We start from the raw sequence: 19,759 nt of genomic DNA, 5'->3' as shown, positions 1-19,759 counted from the left end.
AGATCCCGTGGCACTATTCGAAGTAGAGCAGGGTAGTTATCCCTCATCCTACAAACCATTAACAAAAAGATTATCTGGTCATTATCACATTGCTGTTTGTGGGACCTTGCTGTGCACAAATTGGCTGCCGTGTTTCCTACATTACAACAGTGACGACACTTCAAAAGTACTTAATTAGCTGCAAAGTGCATTGGGACGTCCTGAGGTTGTGAAAGGCACTATATAAATGCACGTCTTTCTTTCTTTTATATAACTTCTGCCAGCCAGGCATTTGCTCCAGTTCCCTTCCCCCCAACTATAATTTTTTTATATATAAAAAAAATAAAAGATAGATGCAGAAGCCTGTGTATGCGCAGTACTGATAAGTTTGAGAGGATGCTCAACTGTCAGTGGCCAGTGTAATCTAACCAGCATTATTATTCAAAATGCCTCAGGAGCTGGAACTGCCACCAGTATGACATTTGTATTTCCCACAGTAACCATTTCCTGGCTATTATTAGCTTAGTGCTAAATAATACACAGTACTGTGCTGAGCATGTTTTAGGAAATGGATTTAGACTGCCCAAACTAACTTCAAATAGGATTCAAACAGATGACAGAGAAAGGAGACTTTCATTCAATCAAATTGTGCTGGATTCAAATTCCAATCCACAAGTGAAAGGCAAATGCACAAATCCACTGTGCAGCCCAGTTCTCACCTTCACACCCACCCCAAAGCTGGATTACAGTATACAGGAATAAATAAACAGAATCTCCAATAAGTGCATTTTTTACATCTTATTTCCCCAGTAACTTTCCTTGAGTGCATAAAAATTCTTTTACGAGCTTTCGTCTTTTCTTCCTAGTTCTAACAATGTGGGCTTAAAGTAATGACAGTTCCAATCAGAATGTCATCCACGAGCTAGATGAATACTAAACTGGGAAGACAGATAAAATATGGCATTTTTCCATATGAGGAATACATAAAAGATAAGTCAGCTACAGAATAAATCCGTTTTTGAATTTCATCCTGGAACAGATATTTCTTTAACTGACATGCAAACTCAGGTTCCAATGATGAACATAGTTTTCTTCATTCTTGGCAAAACTACTAGAAAGAACAATATATGGAAGGGAACATCCCATCTCCTTGGGAGATTGTACAAAGAGAACTGTTCATCACTAATGTCCTATCTTTTAAACAGGTCTTCATAAGACAATAATTTTAATAATGCCTTTTTTGGTGTTGGCCTCCAATTCTACATAAGAACCTACTTCTACAATACCCGAGGCCTGAAATCTCAATACATGGCAAATATTCTCAGTCCTACCCATGCAGATGTTTTAAAATCATTCAATACTTACTTTCAAAAGCCAATTTATTGAATTAGAAATTTGGGGAATTCAGTGATGCAGCTATGATAATTGGATGAGTTTTATGAACTGGAAAACCACCATTATTTACTGTCATATATTCTGATCCAGTTTCTCTTGAAGTCGGTAATCCCTCAAAAAATGAAAATGGAGCTTTAGGATAAGACCATTATTGAACTGTTTTTCTGGAGTGCTCCTTTAAGAAAGAAATCAAATGCCTGTCATATAAAAATGTAATCCTGTTCTAATGAAGTCACTGTGATAACTGAACAAAAACTAAATACAAATATTGAACATGTTTTGCCTCTTCATATTTTAAGCTGAGGAAAATGACCCAAAAGCTGTGTCTTTGTCCACATACAAAATGAACTGGGAATTGGTGCTATCTTCGATAATTTGATGTAAAGAAAGAATAATGCTTCCATTGATAAGAACATATTTATAATGTAGGAAATTTTCATTACAAGAAAAGGCATTTGGGCCCAACAAGTCTGTTACTCTCTGATCGATCAGCCTCATCTACATCTGCCTTCTCAAAGCTCACCATTCCTTCTCTCTCCGGAAGCTCATCTAATTGCCTCCTGAACCCATTTATCCTGTTTGTTTCAATGACCCTCCCAAGATCTGGGGGGAAAAATAATGTTCAATCTTACTTCTTAATCTTTTTAACTTGTGTTCCCTGATATTTGAACCCTTGGCAATAACAAACAATTTGCCTGAATCAAATTTGTCAACACCATTCATAACTTAAAAAGACTTCAATGATGACACCTCAAAGTCTCTTCCAAAGAAAGCAAGCACAAATTCCTTAACCTTCCCTCATAACTTAAATTCCTGATATCTAGAATCGTCTTGGTTTGTACCTTCTTAAAAAGCGATAAATGTCCTTTCTATGATAAGGTGACCAGCACTGCAAACTTGGATCAATATTCAACTGCAAATATCTTGGAGTTCGTAAATTGTTGCTTTGCTTTTAGTTTGTCATACACACAGCGCTCAATTGCCAATATTGTCTCAATGTTCAATTTTCATATGACAGTCAAAAACCCTGGCAATGATGTCAAAACATTGTATTTACATAATTTTAGGATTTTTTTTCACAGTCGGTATTTCCAGAATACTTTGATGATTCATCATAACGTGCCAGAAATAGTGCAAAAACCCCTCAAACAATTACGAGCTTTTTATTCTGGTTAATTAAGCAAAAAAATCTGCAACTCACTTTAAATGAAAACAAAACTAAGTACTTGGCATGATTTAAAAGCGCATTTATACATTGGAAAACTACACTCAGAGAAGTGAAAACTTTATTTGGATTTTTAAAAAAAACTATGAGATAGAAAGTTCTTTCTCCTTCTCAGTGGCACACACCAATCCTATCTCTTTGCTAAGGCCATTCACTTCATGTAGTTGTAGAAGAAATGTTTCTGTCCTGCCCTGTGCAAAAGTGCCTAACTTCCTCTTGGCATCTTCACAAATGGCATGACTGACATTACAAGGCACTGAATACAACAATTCTGGATGTGTGGACTTACATCCTTCAATTTTATGGCACCCAATGCCAACGTAGCTTGAATTCCTGGTGTGTTAAAATATGCAAGTAGCCTGATGTGAGAGGTTAGAATTTTTGCTCTCTTTGTTCTGTGCTCTGTTCCTTTCTTCTCTGGTCCACTCTTTCCTCTGCTCTCTCCTCATCCTCCACCTTCTCTTTATCTCTCTCTATCCCCTCCCACTCTCTTGTTTCTCTCTTCTCTCTCCCCTCCCCCTCCCCCCCACCAACCCCAGGACATAGTAAGCTTTAGAAAGATTCCATTATCATCAAGAACATAATCCCCATTACTGAAGATATTTCCTCTCTGAACAAGGCCAGAGGGAGTGATCTGGCTGGAGCCCGAAAGCAACATAGGGCGAGCAAGAAAAAGCTTTAAAACTGCCAGGCCTGCAGGACTGGTAAAGACTGCCTCCTAATTGGTCAAAATCCACCAATCAGGGAGCAGCCTTTTCTAGTATTCCAGGCCGAAAAGTTCAAACAGCTTGAAGATGCTGAAGTTGGCTTTGTACACAAGCACAAAGAAGGAAACTGGAAGGACCTTAGGGGCCAGATTGAAGAAGGTCTCAGACTGCATTTGGCCCACAGATTACGTCGTGGATAATCAAGGAGAGTCAACATGGTTTTATGAAGGGGAAATCGTGTCTGACAAATTTATTAGAGTTCTTTGAGGAAGTAACGGGCAGGGTGGATAAAGGGGAACCAATGGTGCAGTATATTTGGATTTCCAAAAGGCATTCGATAAGGTGCCACATAAAAGATTACTGCATAAGATAAGAGCTCATGGTGTTGGGGGTAATATACTGGCATGGATTGAGGATTAGCTAACTAACAGGAAACAAAGAGTCAGGATAAAAGGGTCATTTTCAAAATGGCAACCTGTAACTAGTGGGGTGCTGCAGGGATCAGTGCTGGGGCCTCAACTATTTACAATATATATCAATGACTTGGATGAAGGAACAGAGTGTCTTGAGGCCAAATTTGCTGATGATACAAAGATAGGTGGAAAAGCAAATTGCGATGAGGACACAAAGTGTCTGCAAAGGGATATTGACAGGTTAAGTGAATTGGCAAAAATTTGGCAGATGGAATATAATGTGGGAAAATGTGAAGTCATCCACTTTGGGAGGAAAAATAAAAAAGCAAAATATTATTTGAATGGGGAAATACTACAAAATGCTGCGGTACAGAGGGATTTGAGTGTCCTCGTACATGAAACACAAAAAGTCAACATACAGGTGCAGCAGGTAATCCGGAAGGCAAACGGAATATTGGCCTTTATTTCTAGGGGGATGGAGTATAAAAGCAGGGAAGTCATGCTACAACTGTACAGGGTGCTGGTGCCCTTATTTAAGGAAGGATATACCTGCATTGGAGGCAGTTCAGAGAAGGTTCACGAGGTTGATTCCGGGTATGGAAGGGTTGTCTTATGAGGAAAGATTGAACAGGTTGGGTCTATACTCATTGGAGTTTAGAAAAACGAGAGGAGATTTTATTGAAACATACAAGATTCTGAGTGGACTCGATAGGGTAGATGCTGAGAGGATGTTACCCCTCATGGGGGAATCTAAAACTAGGGGGCATGGTCTCAGAATAAGGGATCGCCCATTTAAGACGGAAATGAGGAGGAATTTCTTCTCCCAGAGGGTCGTGAATCTTTGGAATTCTTTACCCCAAAAAGCTGTGGAGGCGGAGACATTGAATACATTCAAGGCTGAGTTAGACAAATTTTTGATCAGCAAGGGAGTCAAAGGATATGGGGAAAAGGCAGGAAAGTGGAGTTGAGGTAAAACTCAGATCAGCCATGATCTGATTGAATGGCGGAGCAGGCTCGAGGGGCCGAATGGCCTACTCCTGCTCCGATCTCATATGATCTTATGGACATCACTGCTCTGAATTATTCTGCTCCCTTGTATAGATTGTGAAGTGCGTTCTACAATGTAAAACAAGTGCACTTTGTGCAATTTAGAGACAAAATTATGGCAGCGGGTTTGAGGCCTCCGCAAGTCACAATATTATAATAATCTCTTTTCAGTCCTAAAACTGCCCTCGTGAACAAAACTTTCACCAAACTATACAATAATTAGCATGTCTGATATACAGGCTGCAAAGGAGCAGAGGAACAGCAGTAGGCCATTCAGCCCCTCGAGCCTGCTCAGCCATTCAATTAGATCATGGCTGATCTGTATTTTAACTCCATCTACCCGCCTTGGTTCTGTAACCCTTAATACCCTTGCCGAACAAAAATATATTGAACCTCTGCTTTATGTCTTGTCATCGGCTTCTTTTTGATTTACATTTTAGTCAAAAAGAAAGAGAGATCACAGTATGTAATCAATTAATAACTAACTGTTGTCACCATGGTGGAATGTTACTGACATATTGAAATAACTGGCTGCAACACATGTATTTGCATTTGGAGAACTCTTGAAAACAACCAAATTCTAGCCCTGATAAGCTGGGTGATAAGTGATGCCGCCCTCTTGGGGATTTGCAATTATATCTGCTTCAGTTTATGCTTCATTCACAGAAGGGAAGCTTTCCTCACTAGATTTGACTCTGTGCAAGCGAAGAGATCATGATGCAAAATAGGAACAACATAAGCTAGAGGCACTCGCAATGATGGTTGTAAGCTGCTTTAATATTTGATTCGGTCCTTCCTGAGCTATATGGAAGGATTCACACTGGCGCCTTTACATCAGCAAGGTTTACCAGCAACTTTACCTAATAGCGGCAACAATATCATTTTTTGTGAAGTTAGGACATAGACAAGAGTTACAGTAAAATCCAATGTATAATCCGCATCTTGATGCACGCATTTTTGTATTTTCAAAACGCAGCTGAGTCACTTGCACAATGATGTGACTGATGGGGATTTATTGAATTGGTAACAATAATTTTAGAGTGACCTATCTTCAAGTATGATTTAAAGACTGGATTTACTACAAATCTGAATAAAAGCAATCAGCAAACATTGTCGCTTATTCCTTACCCATCCGGGGTAAAAAGTGTTTTTCATAACCTCAATTGTCACATTGTGCCACAAATGAGAGTTTAAATTCCTCTTGGATCAATGTTCAATGAACCACATTTCATGTTTGCACATGATCAGCCACACTGCAGCATCTATTTGTAACTAGGAGAAGGGTGGCACATTTAATAAAATGTTACTGAGAGCTCCTGTGAGCTCAGATTAATGTTAGTGCATTCGCCTGCAGAATTGTGCCACACATATTAATCCTTCTTCACTGTAACTAAAAATACAAGTGCGACACAATAAATAAACTACAACAATGAGCTATGCTGTTGGAAGAGGTGATGCTTCACGTAAAATTTGAAAACAAGGGAGTTCGTTACTGAGACTATTGCAAATTGAAAGTCAAAACATTGAAATTAAAACAATGGAAGTGTTATTTTGTAAAACTACCACAGAATATTGAGATATCTTTATTGCCCAAGGTGAATAATTAGAAGATGACTCAATGAGTCAACAGTAAGTATCTCTCTGCATATCTCTGTCACAGATTTAAATGTATACAGTGGACAGAATTAATCTGCAGTTAGATATTTGGGTGACACTGATCCAGCCAATTGAGTCAACTGCTAATGGTATCCTTGGTCAACCAGAATGTTGCAATTAAGATGATCAACATAACTTTTGAAGACGCTCAATGACATGGAGACTAGCCTCTCAACCTTCGAGTGTTACACATTTACACAATAGAGCTAAGATGGCTGAGGTGTGATGATCCTTGAAGATTTTGGAGAAGTTCACAAAGGCACCACAAGGCTCCCTCAAGTAACCAGTATCTGATTCTGGTTAACCTGTTATAATTTTGGGATTTGGGGGGAGGGGAGAAAGGGAACATTTGTGCGAGCTGTTTGTTAACTGGAAAACAGACCTATAATCCAAAAGGTGACCTATCGAGGTTAACTCATCTACATTCAAAACAGTGAATTGTGAAGCAAGATTCTCAATGCAGTTCAAGTGAAGAAACCATTCTTAGATGTTTAATATTTTTTCTTTCACAAGTCCTCCCACAAAAGTGGAACATGTAATAGAAAGCAAGGGGCTGAGTATTAAAAAAAAATCACAACTTTCCTTATGAAATATGAATGTGAGTCCAGCATCTGTATATATTGTCCAAAAGAAAAAATACCTAAGTGCACAATTAAGCAAAAGACCTTTGTGATAATAGTATGTTAGTCAAATGAACAGTAGAAATACATGGAAAACCTCTGCTATCAGAATAGGTCTTTGACTGTTAGAACACTTGACTGTAAATGAGTGAATATGTTTTAGAACTAAAGCAAGAAAACAGAATACAAGAACAGAGTTCAAATCTGCAAACCCAGCATTCCCCCTGCCCTCAAGATTTGAACTGAGCTACAGCAGGCCAAATTGGTTCACACTAATGTTCCCATCAGAACTGTTCTGGCAAGGTATGGATTTCTCAGATCTCTTCATTAATAAATCCAGAAACTGCAGATTTGAACTCTACAGGCATCTGCACCACACTTTGTCCGTTTCTTTCAGCTCCAGCAGCTAAGGTTTTAGAGTTATTTTTGTAAATTATTTCCTTGAATACTACAATTTTATCAAGTTATAAGTTATAAGATAAACTGGCTGAAACAGTAGTACAACACAGCACCTGGGAAATTAGATGGGAATAAATTTTGTATAATCTCAAAACATTAGTTCAAAACTTGATCTACTGGAATCCAGGAGCATTGATTTACCAGCACTGTACTCATTACCTGGATATCAAACTGTATAATATTAAAAATACAGCTAAGTGTACATTAAATCAGTTAAAAAAAACATAAGATTGTCACTGCTGTCCACCAGAACATTAAACATAAAAGTAATGGACATTTTCAAGTACCAAGTGGTTTCCCTTAATTAAAACAAATCTAGGCTGCAATTTGCCTTTTTCTAGATGACTTTCTGTACCCTTACGAGGGTACTGAATTAGGATAAACTGGATTTTGTGTTTTTATTAAAGTCATTGTAATTTAGTTACAAAGCATTGTATTCCTGCTTTCAAGGCAATCCTCAACCACTGTTTTGTTTGAGGAACAAATGATCAATCATCAATTACACAACTAAATGCAAGGTCCCTACAGGGTGCTCCTGGCAATGACTTACTTTTGGTGTGGGGCAGGAAGCTGTGGACAGGCGTGATGTAGCTTGAGCTCGCGGTGATTCAGACGGAGTTGTGCTCAGCGATGCATTGTCTCGTGGAAGCACTTGAACTCCACGAGAAATGATGGAGTCTGGGATCTGAAAGTATAACAAATGCTGAAGATAATAAATTACAACAACTATTCATTTACTGCTCAATCAATCTTTATATTTGCACACTAGAAAACTGAAAGTGGACTTTCACATTTTTTAGATGGTATTTCACTTCACTTTCATATACAGAGCTACAAATGGCAAATTTTAAACTAAAACTGTAATAATAACTTTATTAATTTCTCATTCTCTATTTTTCAAACAAAATACTTTTTGTTACGATTATAGCTCTCTTGCCCAATTCTTAACCTGTCAAATTGACAAGAATGAAAGCAATAAAAGCCATTAAAAGGCAATACATTTATTTTCAAATCTGAGCAATCCTGGTAAATTACAATTCTTCTAACATGAATAACCATCATACTGATAAATTCTAGTACTATGGTACATACAGATTAGGATATTTCTTAGTTAATACATGTTATCATTCTATTGCTGCAACATTGTAAATGGACAACAAGCTCAATCATTTTGTATATAACATCAATCATGAAACGTATTCATTAAACTTGATAAATTGTACCAAACATTTCATTTATATCATTACACTTCTGGAAATTGATCACTTGCACTAATATGGCAGCAGCGATCACTTCTGCAAAGTATGGTTTTCCAAACGTCAGTTTTGTAGAGTGGTGTGCACCATTTTTGAATTGGGATCCACTGATTAAATATCTTTCATATAAATTAAAAAGGCAAAATAAACATGCAAACTGGAATTTTAAAAGATTTTTTTTTGAAAATTAGGTATCCACTAGAAGTTTGATTGAAAAATTTACAAATGTCTGTGACGACGATCAATGCAGTAATGATATAGATATTAAAAGAAAACTGCGATTGGTGGGGCTCACTTCAGTTGGTCTAGATGGGCTAGATGTAAAACCAGCAAGAATCAGCACTACAAAAATATCCTCTGATCTATTCCAGATTTTCTTTACATTATTTTGTTTATGTTTCTTTAAACCAAGTTGATTAAGCAAGCCCATTTTTGAAGAGGGAGCTGCCACGTTGTTTACTGTCTTTAAAAGTTACATTGCAGTTTTCGAAGCAAATCTACAGAAACTAAATGTTTTTGAGAATCAGTCGGTCAGGTTTTTTATTTGTCCTTCATAATTGTGAACCAAATTCTCTAAAGGCAATTTTAAAAGGAAACGGAAAGAAAACTCAAGACCTATATAACCGCTGGGCAAAGTACATACTGACACAGGCCAAACTCCCATGCATCCTGCAGTTTTTATCTCATCAAAAGTTTTTTTTTAATTCTACAACCGTTTGCAATTTCTACCAGGTGCATTTATAACTATTATAATTCAAAAACAATATTTTGTCTTATATTTGCAAACAACCTTTACATTAACGGGTTCTGTCTGTAACAAACTATTACAGCACTTATAAGTTGCTTGTAGTCACTGGATTTCCTCTTAAGGCTAATTCTGTTTTGCTACCATCCACCTCAATCTACTTTAACATAACTAGCGTTCAATATTTAACCCCGCAGGCTGTCCTAAAGGGAAGGCATTTAGTCAAACAGTGAAAAAAGTGCACGTTTTATGTACAAGGACATTTTTATGTCTATTGCTCAGTGACAACAAATGAAAAAAAGATTACTGAGTGAGTCACATGAAGTCAATGAGAACAATGAAAAAACAATCAATTATGAAGATACATAATTTGGTGACAATTTAACAGGATGAATATGTTGAAAAGGATAACCTAAATGGCTAAAATCTAATTGAAACAATAAAATCAGTGCAAGTGGTTCATTTCCTCACAGTAGCACAATGTAGTGCTAGGTGTTTACTTTTAATGCCTCTTCGCTGTCTCTTACCGGCTCTCCTGCACTGATGGCAGTATGAGAGTGATGACCAATGAGACCAGGGACAGGTTTACCACCTTTAGCCATGACAGGAGCGGGACTGTGTACAAGTTGGAAGCTCTGATGTACAACACAACTATCAGCACTATGACAGGAAAACACAGGCAACTGGAGAAAAACAAGCAAAAATGATTTGATGGGTAACAATGAAATAGGTAGGTTTGGTTCTACATGTATGAATAGCCCTATTCAATGGGCAGCTTCTTACCTTGGCTGCTATGGCTGCTGCAGTAATGTGCGAGGACGAACTCTCTTCAGTTGAAGCCACTCCACTGTCTTTCTTCTCTTCCTCCTCTTCTTCACATTGAACACCTTTATCTTCTGTCTGTTTGTGTGGGCTGGTGGTGGGGGGAGGAGACAATGGTGGTGGAGGTGATGGAAGGTCCTCCAGCTCATCATGAACTTCTTTTACTTTCACAATTGCATCCCGCAACAAGTCGATAGCATGAGGTAGGGCAGGTAGTATAAACTGGAAGCATTCCTGCACATAATTTAAGAGTCAGATTATAAACTTCTAAGAAATATAAAGCTGTCAGTTACGATGTCATTTTGCTAATAGGGTTTATTGTTGCATCAACCCAATTTAAGAAATTAATAAAAACGAAGAAACCACTCCAAATAAGGGACATTACCATCCTCTGTATATATGATGATGTCATAAGAAGCAATGACTTAAAGGAGTACAAAAATTGGCTCTGTAACATTTGTAATGCTGTAAACGCAGGAACTATTTCAGGGGTTTTCTGTTCATTGATGGCAGTAACACTGCTAACTTAATGATCGCTGTTTGTTAAAGGATATTCTGCAGCGCTATGGATAATAGGGCAATAGTTTTTATAGTTTAAATACTCAATGCTTTTTGCTGGGCACCAATAAACAATGGAAATCGTTCCATAAAAACCTTTTGATACCATGTCTCAATTCTGGTCTGGACAATGTGGTGCAAGGAAAGAAGACTTTTGGGCTCATCTTGACATAGCAACAGAGACATTTAATGAAGCAGCAAACGTTATGTGTAGATACAACTGGGCTATATACATGTAACACATTGCATTTTACTTGGGAAGGGAAAGTAGTCAGAACGGATGATGGGATAAGGGAGAATGAAGCTGAGTCAATTAATCACGCTCACAACAATTGTGTGTTCTATATAAACAGGGCCACAATCTCCAGCACAGAAACAATGAAAGTAACGGTGGTTCCTACCTGTGAACCTTTCTTGCTACCAGGCAGATTAATAATCAGAGTTTTGCCCCTTATTCCGCATACAGGTCTGACAATAGAAATATAATAAGTATAAGCAGAGGCACATTTTATATATAACATACAGCGACATTATCTTGAAAAAACATGAAAACAGGTGTTCTGCCTCATTGGCTCCCCCAAAAATAAACTTGACCTCTCCTTTAGCATCTATTTGTGAAGTATCGTAGGGTATTCTTTATGTTAAAGGTGCTATACAAATGTATGTTGTTGTTATAACTAATAAAGAAATTGAAGGAAGAAAGAAAGAAAGACTTGTAATTCTATGGCGCTTTTCATGACCTCAGGACATCCCAAAGTGCTTTCCAGCCAGTGAAGTACTTTTGAAGTGTAGTCACTGCTGTAATGTAGGAAATGAAGCAACCGATTTGCGCACAGCAAGGTCCCACAAACAGCAATGTGATAATGAATAGATAATCTGTTTTAGTGGTGTTGGTTACACAAAGGAAGTGCAGGAAAATTAAACACTTTTCTACAGTAGTTATTTGACCTTTTCTGAATGTGAAGAGTGGCACGAAATGTTGATGCCCCAATGCAATGCAGCACTGAACAAGGGGACATGGGTTCCTCAGCAATTCTTCACACATAATGCAGCCTCAACGGCGCTGTGGTTGGAAGGTGCCATGATTGGCAGCAGGCACTTGGAAAGAAGGGGGCAGCTCAGAGGAATTATCAGACTAGCTGCGCTCTCACATACCTCCAAGCAGCCACTTTCAGAGAACAGCAGATGGAAGTTCGGGGGGCGGGGGGGGGGGGGGGGGTTGGTCCTGTGACTGTCCTCTTAAGCAAGTGATGGGTATGGTGAAAAGATAGCAAGCAAAGGAAAAAGTAAATACATTGTCATGGAAACACTGAATGAAGTTAACTAATTTCTGAGTTTGCGACGACGTGGTTAATACTTATGACTCCCAACCAAAAAGCTGGGCCTTTAAGCATCAACTAATTGTCGCACTTCAGCTGCTCAATGAAATTTATCAGAGGAAAGGGTCCGTGTTTCTTCATTTGTTTTGTTAGGAAAGGGCAGAGAGACTCCATACAAACCTGGGTCCATAACGTCTAAAGTTTTATGTGAAGGATTCTCTAACCCTCTCTCAGTCTTTTATACAAACATTTTTACTATGCTGTTACTGTGGGTGTACAAAGTCACAAAAGATCAAAAATGTCAAGTTCATGTTTCCAAAAATGCTGTGTGATATACTGCTGTTATTTACATTTGTTTACCCTCCTGAATGCCATTTTAGAGATATACACATCAGAAATAACCATTGCTTACCGGGACAGCATCCCCAGAGGAGTGACATTCAATGAACCCATTAACATAGCCAGAGCCATCCCAGGAGCCTCTCTTTCTATCACCTCTTTCGTGGCCTAGAATTAGAATAAACGCAAATTTTAAAAATTTAAACATTTAAAATTGATTTCAAATTGAGATTTTCATTGTACAGAATCCTCCTCAATATCCTGTAACTAGATTTTGTGCATAGCAAACCTTAGGAACAACTAATTAAGTTCAGACAGGAAGGCTGCAGTACTAGAATATTATATTTAACAAAAGAAAAACAAATGCCAAAGAACAATCTGGCAAATATCATACAATAAGTATACTGCTTAGAGTAAAATGTTATCTATTATGCAAAGTGAAAAATTTGCTTATCTCAAAAAAGCAAAATACTGCAGATGCGGAAAATCTGAAACAAAAATAGAAAATGGTGGAAACACACAGCAAGTCAGGCAGCATCTGTGGGGAGAACAGACAAGTCAAAGCAGAAAGATGTTGTCGATGATAAGAATTTAAGAAGCAACAGAACAAGGGGAAGACAGCATGCCCAGAAGAGTGCTAATCAACAAACCCATCAACATAGCCAGAGCCATCCCAGGAGCCTTCCTTTCTATCACCTCTTTTGTGGCCTAGAATTACGATGAAAATAATTTTTTAAAATTTAAACATCTAAAATTGGTATCAGGTTGAGATTTTAATTGTCCAGAAATCCCCTCCCCGCCCCGTTCTTCTCCTTGTTAAATTCTGTTCATCGGTAATAATGTTTTGACAAAGGGTGCACACTTGAAACATCAACTTGTCTGTTCTCTCTAGATATGTAAGTAATGGCAGATGTTGAGAGTCAGAAAGATGTACAAAAAAAGCAAGTAGAGCCAAAGAGCCCATACAAGTTCGGGGCTGAGTGTTTCCAGCATTTTCTGACTTTGTTTATCTCCCTTGTTTGTACAACACTAAAAACATCAAAGGAGTACATCATTGGGGACTAGCTGGTGTAGTGGCTTAGACAGCAACCTTCCAACTCTAGTTCAACTCTGGGTTTAAATCCAGGTCAGACTGATGGGTCCCTGCCCTAGCAATTTAGTGAGTATTAAATAGTGGGTGCACAATTAGGCACACAACTCAAAACTGCTCTAATCTGGAATTCATGGTGGTGCATGAAGCAGAAATATGTCACGTGGCTGCAGCAAGATGCTCTTCTGATATCTGGGTTGAGGCAGAATACAGTGAACATTATTCTTCATCTAACCATGCTCTACATGAACAGGGTTGCTATCACTGGGTGCCCAAAATGGAAACCACCAACATCTAGCACCTTGGTGAGCCCAAAAACTTCATACATGCACGCAAAAAAAATAAATAATGTTTACAATAATGGAGGAAAAAAGTTTTCAGCATCGAGATACGGATATCATAACATATATCTGTAGGAACAGGGGCCAATACATTTTATTAGCTGGAAGTGGCAGTTAACTATTAACAGAAAAAATTGCTTTTAAAAGGACACAGAAATTCACAAACAGATATACAGTTTTGAATGGAACCCTCAAAACTAAACTGTGGAGTAGAAATACTTCCTTGCAGAGGAGTTGATCTGCAGTCATAACACTTTTTTACACTGAAACTTAAGAGACGTAGACATAGAGAAGATGTTTTCCCTTGCGGGGAAGTACAAAACTAGAGGCCATGAATATAAGATAGTCACTAATGAATCCAAAAAGGAATTCAGGAGAAACTTCTTTACTCAGAGAGTAGTGAGAATGTGGAACTCACTACCACAAGGAGTGGTTGAGCATAGATGCATTAAAGGGGAAGCTAGATAAGTACATGAAGGAGAAAGGAATAGAAGCATATGTTGATAGGCTGAGATGAAGTAAGGTGGATGGAGGCTCGTGTGGAGCATAAACACTGGCAAGACCTGTTGGGCCGAATGGCCTGTTTCTGTGCTGTAAAATTCTATGAAACAAAAACAGAGTCAAAATATACAGTCAGATCATAAAATGGATGCTTATTGTGGTTTGAAGCGATTGACATCCAACATATTTTAAGGTGCATTTACTTTGCCATGACATGGTTTAGAAATTAATCTTGGATTTGTAAACTTTATAATAGAGTACTCATTCTACAGCATGCACATGTCCACCATCACAAAAGGAGGTCCAGAAATAGGTTGCAGGCTCCAGGTTGCAGACAAGGGTGCGATTCTTCAAAAGATTAAAAATTAAAATGAACTATAATGTCAAAGCCCGTTTTAGCCCTCAAGCTGAATGTCACTCAAAGGCAGCTTCAAAGAAAAAAAAATCAGATTTAAAGAGACTACACTCAAAAGTCAAAACACCACTATATAGAATATTGTGCTTTTATTAATAATTTCAAGCATATTCTTTAGACTCGAAAGGAAACAAATGCAATGCCCTTGGAGGAATGAAAGAAAAGAGCCTTTTGCAAAATGGATTGTGAAAACAGGAGTGATCTGATGCGCTGAAAGGAATTTTGCTATTTTTACGATTTTGTAAAAAAACTCCACTTTTTTTTTAAGAAGTATGTGTAAATTGTACCTGTAAAAGCTGAACCTTTGTTTGCAAATACAGGGCAAGATGCTCTCTTCCTTGTTTTGTAACTGTGTTGGTTGTCTAGTTCATTTGAGAGGAACGAAATTAGTAAGTTTGGCTGTTTTTGCAGTTCGTACACAGTGTGAACTTGACAACTTATTTAAAGGCGTTCATAAAAAAAAGTGCAAATTTGTCCTGGTGTTCAAGAGACTAATTCACAGAGATCAGATTTCCCCTTTGTTTTTATAATCCTATTCATGATCTGTATCACACAAAACTAGCTTCTACAAAAATTACAAACTATATGCAGCCCGGTAAATGAGCAATGTGCTAACGTCTTGACCCATGCAGTGGTAATATGTCTGTTCTCCCCAGTTACTTTGTACCTGGTGAGTTCCAAATCTCTGGCAGGCCAGAAGAGGTATCAAAGAGAGATAAGGGAGGTAATACTTTAAAAAATTTAGATAGCTGATTTAAACTTTGGTGCTCTTTTGCACATTTTCTGGCTGGTTCAGGAAGGGTACTGGCAGAGAATTGTGCATGAGAAAATAAAAGTTAAAAAAAAGCAAAGTAGCCCACAGGAAGCAAAAAGGGTTAACAATGTCTTCTGAAAAACACACAAACTGCACTTCAGATTCGGCAGAGTTATAAAGTTGCAGACTTTACCATAAAAAAATCTCTCAAATTTACTCAATATTTTTGAAAAGAACATTTGAAATGTACAGTGTAGAAAACTTTCAATTTAACCTTTTTGTCAATTCCATAATTAAATCATATGCCACGTTTCTTCAGTGTCTCCTAATCTTCTTTGTTTCCTGTCTGTCAACTAACTCTCTATCCATTCTGCCACATTTCCCACCTCATGCTTCCTTGATTACTTCCAAATTTCTGACCACTCAACTATCTTTCATAGTCCCTATGCTCATGAGTGGGAGCACTATCCTTCCATGTCTTCCTTTATGTCAAAACAGGGTTTGCCATGGTTTTTTAAAAATTCGTTCATGAGATGTGGGCGTCGCTGGCGAGGCCGGCATTTATTGCCCATCCCTAATTGCTCGAGAAGGTGGTGGTGAGCTGCCTTATTGAACCGCTGCAGTCCGCGTGGTGAAGGTTCTCCCACAGTGCTGTTAGGAAGGGAGTTCCAGGATTTTGACCCAGCGACGATGAAGGAATGGCGATATATTTCCAAGTCGGGTTGGTGTGTGACTTGGAGGGGAACGTGCAGGTGGTGTTGTTCCCATGTACCTGCTGCTCTTGTCCTTCTAGGTGGTAGAGGTCGCGGATTTGGGAGGTGCTGTTGAAGAAGCCTTGGCGAGTTGCTGCAGTGCATCCTGTGGATGGTACACACTGCAGCCACAGTGCGCCGGTGGTGAAGGGAGTGAATGTTTAGGGTGGTGGATGGGGTGCCAATCAAGCGGGCTGCTTTGTCCTGGATGGTGTCGGGTTTCTTGAGTGATGTTGGAGCTGCACTCATCCAAGCAAGTGGAGAGTATTCCATCACACTCCTGACTTGTGCCTTGTAGATGGTGGAAAGGTTAACCATGCCATCCTCCTTCACCCAAAATGGACTGCCCTTGTACGGTTCTATTCCTATCTGCTCAATGCAGCCAGTTCATCTTAACGTAACTGTTTTTTCTTCCACCCCTGCACATTCACTTCTCCACCACAATCCTTCAATTTCTAATCTGCTTGTGTGACATTAAGTTGTGGATGAGCCAGAATTTCCTCCAACTGAACATTGGGAAGACTAAAACCATCTATTCAGTTCATGTAATGAGCTCTGCATCCTGCTACTGATTGCTACCCCCTCTGCGGTTACTCAATGAGGTTGAACAAGGAGAAGTGGATTGCCCTTACCCTCCAGGATAATCTTGAAGTACTAGAAGGATTCGGCCTTGGACAGGGAGATACAATAATATTTGACATGGTCGAGCCAGTTCCGACAGTGATACGAAGACCAGCTGTGCACTACACATGCACAAATCTGTGGCTTTCAAACTTTACGATGCAACTGTAGGAACAGTTCCATTTATCGGATGGGGTGGAAGGTGGTGAATGATTTGTTGAGTATAAGGATATCGAGCAAAGAAGCAATGAGTGAAGAGCCAGTTGAGAGGCAGTTGGGGGTTTGAGTGGGTGCTGAGGCAGCTTTTTTTCCGGGTTCAGGGGGTGAGGGTATGAGGTTGTAGGTAGGCAGGGAGATGTGAATGTTCTTAAAGATGTAGATCAGTAATCAGAACCTTGCAGGTCACAATGCCATAGGAGATGGTGAGGTCGAGGGGTGGCCGTGACAGTGAGTGGGGAGTTTCTGTAAAGAGAAGGATTGAGTGAGGACAGGAGGGTAGAGGTCAGAGAAGAAGGGGCAAGAGGAATTTAGGTGCAGGTAGAAATTTCTACGGATGAGTTGCCACTCGGTGCGGAGGATCAGGGGCAAGATCTCAGTGAAAAAGTTGCTGTGGGGTTTTGGAGGTCAGTAAGCCTTAAAATGAAAGATGGGAGGGATGAAAAAGGATGAGGTGCACAAAAGGAGGAAAAGGTGGAAGAGCAGTCATGGAGGTAGAACTTGACAATGAGAGCCACACTTCAATAGTGCCTGTTTGGACAGGGCATGTCTTGAAATGTCTAGCTGGTGGGTAACTTCAGTAGGGGAGAAAGGAATTACTGTTCATGAGCCAGGTTTCTGTAAGGGCAAAGAGGTCAATGGAGGGCCATGGCCTTGTTTGCAAGAAAGACGACATTCTGGAGAATGGTACAGAATGGGCCCATGGTTGGCGATCCATTGACAGGGTCAGGAGTGAGAGATGTGGAAGAGATAAGGCAGCCAGGAAGGAGATCAGAAATATTTAACACTGGGGAGTGAGCTCAGCAAAATGGTCACTGGAAATATGGGATAAGACAATTAGGTTTACTGTTCATGAAGAGCTAAGGACAAGTGTCACAGGGAACAATGCACAGAATACCAAGGAGGATAATGTTGGTTTGGAGTAATATGAAGTGGTGTATAGGACTAGGAAGAGTAAATTACAGGAGAGGAGTCATGAGAGGCAGAGAAGCAGAGGCTGAAAGAGATAAAAAAAAGGGAGAACAGGAGCAGAAGATGGGGTAAGGAGAGCTCTGGTCCATGACAGTAGTCATTAAGCTCATCAAATGGACACAGAGTGCTACCTTAGTTTACATGACAAATAGCAGAGAACTGTGAATATAGGTGTCTGAGCGTATCCAAATCATTGCCAAGCCATCGTAAATGCCACTCAGAAAGGCTAACAGGTGCACGTAAGTGATCAGGGGATGACTCTTAATTCAATTATTTAACTTCTCCCCTCCCACAGCAGTTTACGACTGACAATTTGGTTGGATTTAAACTGTATCCCACAACTATTATGTAGCAGCCCCAGCAGGCCATTGCCCGAAAAAAAACATTTTTAACTTAATGTGATGGCACATGATCAAATGTGGGTTTTTTGACTTCACATTAAAGCCAGCAGTTTGGGATTAGATTTAACAATGACAATCTTAAGTGTTAATGAACCATCTAGAAAGGGGATCATGGCTAGACGCCCAACAATAGCCCTGTTTCCTTATGTGTGTTACTACAGCTTTGGGACAATGTGAAAAACCAAAGGGATTGATCAATTTTAAGTCTAGCCCTCAGCAAGGACTCTTCTCTTTCAATGCGCCTGTTAGGGGCCTCGGCTGAAAAAGCCATAAGATGCTGCAAGCTCCCATATCAAGGTGGTAGCATTTCATTCAAGGTGGTAACTTTGATTGTCAGTTTGGCAGGATAATCCTTGGCACAAAAAGTTGGGGGGGGGAGTGATCATATGACTCTCTGTCTCTCAAATCATTCAGCCACAGAGAGACCTGGGCATGATGGGTTCTTGCACGCTAGTATGACATAGTCAGAGGGACCAAGAAGCTCCAGGTCTAGGTATAAATGTGTACAGCCTGTAATATAGGAGTAGTTAGTTGAGTGACAGCTAGCTTCAAAGCGAGTCTTGTCTAGAGTTGTGCAGAGTTGCGTATTTTGTTTTCATGGTACGAGGAGCAGTAGGAAATGGGTGAATCTTGCTGCACAAACTATTTTTTTCATTCATGTATTTCATGTGAAAAAAACCAATTTGTTCATTTACATTCAGCTTTGACCTTCTAGAGTGCTTCTCAGACCACCTTCCATAAACACAAGACAATACACATTGTAGCACGTGTGAAAACACAGTATCCAGTGCACACAAGAGATCTACTTGAGCTCATCTAAAACTCTGCTGCCCGTATACTAACTCGCACCAAATCCCGTTCTCCCACCACCCCTGTGCTCATTGACCTACATTGGCTCCCGCTCCGGCAAAGTCGATTTAAAAATTTTTATCCGTGTTTTCAAATCCCTTCATGGCCTCGTCCCTCCCTATCTCTGTAACCTCCTACAGCCCGACAACCCTCCGAGATCTCTGCACTCCTCCGATTCTGGCTTCTTGAGCATCTCCGATTTTCTTCGTTCCACCATTGGTGGCCGTGCCTTCAGCTGCCTAAGGCCTAAGCTCTGGAATTCCCTCCCTAAACCTCTCCACCTCTCTCTCCTCCTTTAAAGCGCTCC

At 39.5% G+C, this 19,759-nt stretch overlaps 1 protein-coding gene across 2 annotated transcripts in view; it reads right to left on the bottom strand.

The window, feature by feature from the left end:
- LOC137326344 (gephyrin) overlaps positions 1-19,759 on the bottom strand; it is a 491,797-nt gene that overhangs the window by 200,485 nt on the left and 271,553 nt on the right. Inside the window, exons 5-9 of one of the 2 annotated variants that reach the window (XM_067991340.1) lie at positions 12,614-12,708; positions 11,284-11,350; positions 10,286-10,558; positions 10,030-10,185; positions 8,052-8,204 (exon numbers count right to left, since the gene is read on the bottom strand). In XM_067991340.1, coding sequence (XP_067847441.1) covers positions 8,052-8,204; positions 10,030-10,185; positions 10,286-10,558; positions 11,284-11,350; positions 12,614-12,708 — 744 coding nt within the window. The remainder of the gene's footprint in view (positions 1-8,051; positions 8,205-10,029; positions 10,186-10,285; positions 10,559-11,283; positions 11,351-12,613; positions 12,709-19,759) is intronic. The other variant, XM_067991341.1, reaches the window with a different exon arrangement.

The sequence above is a fragment of the Heptranchias perlo genome, chromosome 10 (genome assembly GCF_035084215.1).
Source record: "Heptranchias perlo isolate sHepPer1 chromosome 10, sHepPer1.hap1, whole genome shotgun sequence".
Taxonomy (NCBI): domain Eukaryota; kingdom Metazoa; phylum Chordata; class Chondrichthyes; order Hexanchiformes; family Hexanchidae; genus Heptranchias; species Heptranchias perlo.
Note: the sequence above shows the minus strand (reverse complement) of the source record. Positions and strands in the feature narration are given on the sequence as shown.